A 6,766-nucleotide genomic window follows, 5' to 3' on the forward strand; every position below is an offset into this window, starting at 1 on the left:
ACCCGGCCCGCTCACCGCTGCCTTTCTTGGGGCCCCGCATGCCGAGCTCGGCCGCCAGCTCGGCCGGCTGCCGGGACAGCGCCTGCAGCTCCTTCTCGTTGTAGCGCATGGCGCCGCCGGGACCCAAAACACCGAGCGCCGGCCGCGCCCTCCCGGCCGTCGACCGCCCTCGCGCCAAAAAAGTCCCACAGCGCCGTCCCGGAAGCGCTGCCGCACCCACTGCGCTTGCGCGCAGCCGAACCACACACCCCCGTCGGTCGCAGGCGCGGAGACAGTGATTGAAACGGACGGTCGTCGTATACACTACGCAATAAGCTGGATCTGTGGTGGGAACAGATTAAGGTACTCTCACGACCAGGGGCCCCCTTGACCGAAGCGGACAGAAGCAGGCGGAGCGGGGCGAGTCGCAGTCCGACCTCCCGCGATACCTGACACAGTGAATTAGACCGACCCAGAAGGCGTTAAGAGGCTGCTGCGCACGCGCGCTTCGAATCCCAGCCTATCCTCCCAGTCCCGCCCCGTCTCCTCGCGCCTCCGGAGCCTCCGGTCCACCTCGCCGGGCAGGGCGGGCATGCGCACACGGGAGGCCCTGCCCGCTTTGTCCCCGGAAGTATTTCCGTAGGATGAGATGCGCTTGCGCGTAACGTAGTCGTGGTGGCGGCGGGCGCGGAGCGAGGAACGGCGCACGGTGAGGGCGGGGACCCCGAGGCCCTGGCTTCCCAGGACGGGAGTGGATGCGGGCGGCGGGGGGCGCGGGTGAGGGCTGGGCGAATCTGGGGTTCCTGGGGCCCTTGGGCCCCAACTCCCTGGCCGCGAGCGGATGGGCCAAACGAGTCCTGCGTCCTCTCCGAAGGCCCGCGGGGTCGGGTGGCGCTCACGTGGCGCTCTCTGCGCCCCTAGGATCCCAGCGAGCACGGACTTGCGGCTCTTTGTCGTGGTTGTGCGGCCCTGGGTCTCTTCGGGGAGAGGGGACCTCCGTGCGCGCCCCCGTAGTGGGGATAACAGCGGCCGAGTGGGGAGCGCCGCCCCCGGGCGACCGGAGCCCGTTAGGCGGACCCCTCCCGGCCGCAGGCGCCGGCGCTGACCGTCTGCCCGCTAGTTTCCCGCCCCCTCGTTGGGCCTCGGAGGCCGCCTGCCCTCTGTGAGCGAGGCGAGCCCTTGCTTTTGTCCGGAGCGGGTCTCCGGGCTGCGCGGGTCTGGGGCCTGACCTGCTGACTTCTCTCACGATTGGTGGCCCTGGTTTCTGCGTCCCGCCCCCCGCAGCTTCCCCCTCGCGCTCTGAGCGTTTTCTTGAGTTTTGGTCACATCATTACACCTGTTTCCTGAGATTCAGAGTATTTTCTGCTGCGAAGACAACTAACGGGATCACTTGTGTATTTTTCTCCCACACCCCCCCAGACTAACTGACACTCATTTTTCCTATTAGCCTGGTGTTGTTGGCCTGTTAATTTTTTTCCTCGAAGCTCCCAACATCTCAGTACCTATTAATTGTATTTTTCCCTAGGTTTAAGCAAATTNCTGCGTCTGGAGGGGTTGCTCACCCTTCCCCCAGCAACTGTCTAGAACTTTCTTTCGGCGCTCTCTTGAGCTGGCTTGTTTTCAGTCTGATCATCTGTTTCTTTTCCTCTGTAGTATCAGGATGCGTCTCCAGACAGACACCTTTCAAGGAAATTGATTCTGAGTCCCTGGTTATCTGTTTAGCCTCACGAATAGAAATTAGAGTATAAAATTCTGGATGGAAAATTCATTTTGAGACTGATTCTCTTCTGGTGCCTGACCTTTTGTTCCTGATCTTTTTCTTTGTTTAATACAAACTGAAGTTTTTTCCGGGTGTCGTAAAGCTTCACAATTGTTTTCATTGTTGGGCTTTCTGTTTCTGTCTGAACAATTAGATTCTCTCGGCCCTGGGGTAGTTTTCTTTTCTCTGGTGATGCTCTCATACATCTTTGGTAGTATTTCCGTGCTTATTTCCATCAGTGCTCTGAAATTTGACCTCTTCCTTCCTTTTAATTCTCTTTGGTGAAAGACTTGTTTAATTTGTCTTTTCAAGCTCTCCCATTCAGTTTTTTGTTTGAACCATCTTTACTTAAGTTTCCTTCAGGTTTTAATTGGCCTGGCTGACGCCTGGCAGGCTGCCCCGCTTTCGTGGTGTATTACCTCGTCCGCTCATCATCGCTACCATTATCAGGGGAGGTTTCTGTCAGGTGCCTGCCTGCCTTCCTCCTTCCCTTCCTCCCGGGTGGGGTTCTTCAGATCTGTTTAAGTGTGAGTTACTAGCTTCACGTGCTGAGTCTGGAAGGAGCTGCTGTTTTCTCTGGGGCGTGAGAGGCCCCAGCCGACAGTGTGTGAGAACCGGTCTCTGGTGCTCTTGCTGGGGCACCAGGCTGGTGTCTCCCCCTTGCTGGGCAAGGTTGGGGGGGGCTGCCTGCTGTTTGCTGGGCTGGTTTTGATGGAATCCCTCTTTCCAGCCTGGCCCTCCCTCCTCTCCTGGACTCTCCCCGACGGTGCCAGCCCAGGTGCAGTGTGCCTTCGTTCCAGTCCTTCTGAGAACAAAAGTGCGGTCTGTGCAAGCAGCCCATTGAGGGCATCTGGGCACACGATCTCTTGGGGATAATGCTGGGGAGTGTGGGGGCAGGGATGATGTGTGTGCAGTGCGCCATCAGGAACGAAGGAACTGGCAGTTTGGGCCTCTAACGGGGCAGCCAACTCAGTATCTGAGTCAGGTTCCCTGAGCCAAAGCCGTGTGCACCCGCCGCCGCGCCCCCCTCCACCCTACAAACTCGGGGGAGCTGCCTGTGTTTTCTCTCCGGTAATGAAGAGGCTGACAGGCCTGAGGCAGAGGGTCCGTGGGGGTTTGATATGCGGCTCCCGGGGGACCAGTGATGTCGGGCACGTTTTCGTCTGCTCCTGGCTGCTGACTCGAGCAGCGCCCTCCCGTAGCGTCCTTGGGAAGATGGCTGCTGTCTCCCCACGGAAGCCTGTAAGTCACTTGAGACCCACGGAAGAGGGACCTCCCCAGCCGTGCTGTGGGCAGTGGCGAGGGCCAGTCGTGTCCCTCTGCCCACTTCCCCTCCCCCTCCTGGGGAGGAATTTCTCACAACTTCCCCCAGAAACGCCGGAGTCTCCCCCGGGAACAGCAGGTGCCGGCCGAGCTCAGCCCCTAGTAGGGTCTCCCCTGCGGAGCCCGTGAGCAGGTCTGGCAGCCGGGACGCCCCCGGGAGGGTGGGGTGCGGTTCTCCCTGGGCTCGCTGCACACGGCACAGGGGCGAGGCCACGAGGGACCCATGGGCTGTACATGGCACAGGGGTGAGGCCGCAAGGGTCCCGTGGGCTGCACACGGCACAGGGGCGAGGCCACGAGGGACCCATGGGCCGTACAAGACACAAGGGTCAAGGTCACGAGGGTCCCGTGGGCTGTACATGGCACAGGGGTGAGGCCGCAAGGGTCCCGTGGGCTGCACACGGCACAGGGGCGAGGCCCCGAGGGACCCATGGGCCGTACAAGACACAAGGGTCAAGGCCACGAGGGTCCCGTGGGCTGTACACGGCACAGGGGTGAGGCCGCAAGGGTCCCGTGGGCTGCACACGGCACAGGGGCGAGGCCACGAGGGACCCATGGACCATAGAAGACACAAGGGTCAAGGCCTCGAGGGTCCCGTGGGCCTCACATGGCACAGGGGTGAGGCCACGAGGGTCCCGTGGGCCGATGCTCTTGCCTTCCTGGCAGAGGGCGCTTCTGCCCCTTCTCAGGGCAAGAGTGTTTGATGGACTGAGTGGGGTGGTTGGCGGTGCTCGGCCTTCACTCCGGGCCTGGCGCAGTTCCAAAGGTGGCAGCTCCGGGCGGCCTTCTGTAACACGAGGCCTGACCCTGTGGTGGGTGCAGCGCCCCGGGGTCGGCAGCCACCTGGAAGGTCACGTTGCTGGCTCCCAGGTGTGATGCCTCCATAGGCTCGTCAAGAGGCTGAGAACCGGGCCAGGCAGATCTGGGTTCCTCTAGAGTTGCCAGGTGATTCCAGGTCATACTGGGCTGTACCCCGGGTGTTCCTTGTCTGTGGCCGCCGTAGCAGGTCACCGCAGAGTCCATGGTCAAGGGGCACGGGAGTGTTACTGTGCAGTCCTGGAGAGCAGAAGACTAAAATGGAGGGTTGTGTTCCCCCCGGGACCCCAGGGAGCCCTGTGTCCCCCCTTCTTTGGCTTCCGGAGGCGCCGTATGCTTGGCCTGCAGCCCCTCCTCCACCCTCACTGCTGGTAGTGCAGGGTCCACCCTCTCTCTGCCTCCCTCTCGTGAGGACGCTGGGCGCCATGGGGAACCCAGGGTCACCCCCGCCTCAGGGTCTTTGACTTAATCGCACCTGCAAGGTCCTTTTGCCGTATACGGTTCTGTATTTATCGCTCTGGGGATTAGAACAGGGACACACGTTCGTAGGGTCATATTCACTCCTGGGCCCGTCCCCGTGAGCTCACCTCCGCAGAGACAAGGTAGTGTGGGCGTAAGCCAGTGGCCTGGGGCGGACGCTGGCCAGTCAAGAGGGAGAGTGTTCAGAGACCAGAGAGAGGTGCTGGGGGGTTGGGTTTGAGCCGAGTCTGAAAGAACGTGGGAGGCACCGTGGCAGGGGCCAGAACGGGGTGTTGAGGGCTCGACAGAGCCCTCCTGGGCCACAGTCCCGTCTTGAGCGTCTCTGTGCGTTCGGAGAAACAGGTGGACAATAGGTCATCTTCCTTTCTTTCAGCAGATTTACAGCTGAGCACAGACAAGCAGGGCCTTCAGAGGAGGGAGCGCTGAGCACTCAGGCCAAGGTCCAGGAAGGCTTCCTGAAGGAGGTGAGGCTTAAGGACTTGGCCACTTCTTCCCCGTTGCATTTGGGGTCTCAGAGCCTTTACGCTTGGTGGGCTGTGGTGGCCTCCTTTCCAGTCCTTCCCCAGGGCCCCTCTTCCTGTTTATCTTCGTGCCTGGGCCACCCTGGGCCCTCAGTCTACCCGAAGACGTGGGCGGGGCGATGAGGCTTATCCCCATCAGGAGTGGGTAGGGGGGACAGGGGTGGGGATGGGAGACGGGCAGGGGGCAGCAGGGGGGAGGGATGGGAGACTTGGGGGGTCTCGCCAGCCCTGCCCCCTGCCGTGCCCTGCGGCCGTCACAGCCTCTCCTTTTCTCCTTTGCCCCGGCAGGCAGGTTTCTCCGGAGTGTGGTAAAGCCCCAAGGCCCTCGCCATGGACTTCCAGCACCGCCCCGGGGGAAAGACCGGGAGCGGAGGCGTGGCCTCCTCCTCAGAGAGCAACCGGGACCGCCGGGAGCGCCTCCGGCAGCTGGCCCTGGAGACCATCGACATCAACAAGGTGGGTGGAGTGAGGGCAGGAAGCCCTCTGGGTCCCGTGTTCCCTGCTCTGCCGTCTGTCCGTCTGTCCGTGGAGCCGCGTTCAGTACGCCCTCACCTGGTGCCCTCGGCCCCCCGCCCGGCTCTCTGGGCCCTGGGTCCTGGTCTGTAATCGAGGGAGCTTGACTAGAGCGGCGCCAGCTGTCTGCTCAGAGACCGCCTGCCGTCAAGCTTGCTTGAGGCTTTCTGTGTGACTGACTGACCAGAGGGCTGCGGGGTCGCCGTGGCGAGGAGGGGGCCTGATGCTCCAGCCGTAGGCAGCGGAGGGCAGCGTTTTCTCTGGTGCTTCAGAGCTGGGGGTGGACCAGATCGCCAGGGGGCACTGTTGGCAGCCAGGCGGCCCCCACCCGCTCGGTACCAGGAGCACCCCAGTTGTGACAAACACAGATGGCCCCAGACGTCCCCCGGTGTCCCTGAGACAGAGGTGGCCTGGCTCCACGGATGGTTCCCCTTAGACTTGGAGCCCCTCGGAGACATGAGCCCTCACCCTGTGCCAGGCCTCGCCTGTGAGGTCAGCTCCCTTCTGTCCCCATTTCCCCAAGGAGACAAGGGAGGACTGTCACTGCCGGCGATGACACGGCCACTGGGCAGCGGAGTTAGGATTCGAACCCCCGCGGGTCTGGGCTGCTGCCCCTATTCACAGACGGTCGCTTGGATGGCCTGGGAATCCCGCGCGCACAGACGGGGCCTGCACGGGCCTCTGTCGTGACCCATTTGCTTTTGTGATTTCAGTGTCGGGTGTCAGGCTCGTGCTGCGACGCTTGGCAAAGCCGGCGAGGTTAGCGGCCGGCCCCTGTGGTGGCCCCCGGCGGCCGCTCTGGCTCTGCTCTCCCCTGGACCCGGAGCGGCCACCAGGGTGCAGCTGAGAGCCCGTGTTGTCAGCCCCCAGTCCTGCCGAGGGGCCTGTGTCCGCAGGACCCCAGTGGCCCCGCAGGGCTGCCTCCAAAGGCCCCGCGGAGCCCAGGCCCCTGTGCTCAGAGCGCCTGCGCAGAGGACAGCAGCCGTCTCTGCTTCTTGGACGAAGCGGAGACTCTGGCTCCTCATGGAGCAGGTGGGGGCCATGGCCTTGATCGCTGTTAACGGGGTTTCCCTCCCCAGGACCCTTACTTCATGAAGAACCACCTGGGCTCCTACGAGTGCAAGCTGTGCCTGACGCTGCACAACAATGAGGTGCGTCCTGGGCCCTGGGGTGGGCGTCGGGCCCCCGCCTCCTGGCCCAGCCGCGCGGCCCCCTCAGTTCTGCGACTTGGTTCAGAGCGGCCCGAGGGTGGAGGGGGCTCAGGCTGCTAACTCAGCAGGGCACACACACGGAGACGTCTTTTAGGGGAGACTCGTGTGCTCCAGGCCAAGGCCAAGCACCCTGCCCCAGCCTGCACCTCCCGGACCCCTGAGGCG

General features: G+C 62.8%; 2 protein-coding genes across 2 annotated transcripts in view; one reads left to right on the forward strand and one right to left on the reverse strand.

Moving 5' to 3' along the window:
• The window catches only part of PLEKHJ1 (pleckstrin homology domain containing J1), a 1,957-nt gene extending 1,488 nt beyond the window's left edge, over positions 1 to 469 (reverse strand). The window contains exon 1 of the mRNA XM_077760613.1: positions 3 to 469. Within this exon, the coding sequence (XP_077616739.1) occupies positions 3 to 109 (107 nt within the window). The 5' untranslated portion in view covers positions 110 to 469. The remainder of the gene's footprint in view (positions 1 to 2) is intronic.
• A 2,231-nt stretch (positions 470 to 2,700) lies between these two features.
• The window catches only part of SF3A2 (splicing factor 3a subunit 2), an 8,173-nt gene continuing 4,107 nt past the window's right edge, over positions 2,701 to 6,766 (forward strand). Inside the window, exons 1-4 of the mRNA XM_077760614.1 lie at positions 2,701 to 2,980; positions 4,733 to 4,820; positions 5,166 to 5,333; positions 6,470 to 6,541. Coding sequence (XP_077616740.1) covers positions 5,208 to 5,333; positions 6,470 to 6,541 — 198 coding nt within the window. The 5' untranslated portion in view covers positions 2,701 to 2,980; positions 4,733 to 4,820; positions 5,166 to 5,207. The remainder of the gene's footprint in view (positions 2,981 to 4,732; positions 4,821 to 5,165; positions 5,334 to 6,469; positions 6,542 to 6,766) is intronic.

This window comes from Crocuta crocuta, unplaced genomic scaffold, assembly GCF_008692635.1.
Source record: "Crocuta crocuta isolate KB4526 unplaced genomic scaffold, BGI_CrCroc_1.0 scaffold443, whole genome shotgun sequence".
NCBI lineage: Eukaryota > Metazoa > Chordata > Mammalia > Carnivora > Hyaenidae > Crocuta > Crocuta crocuta.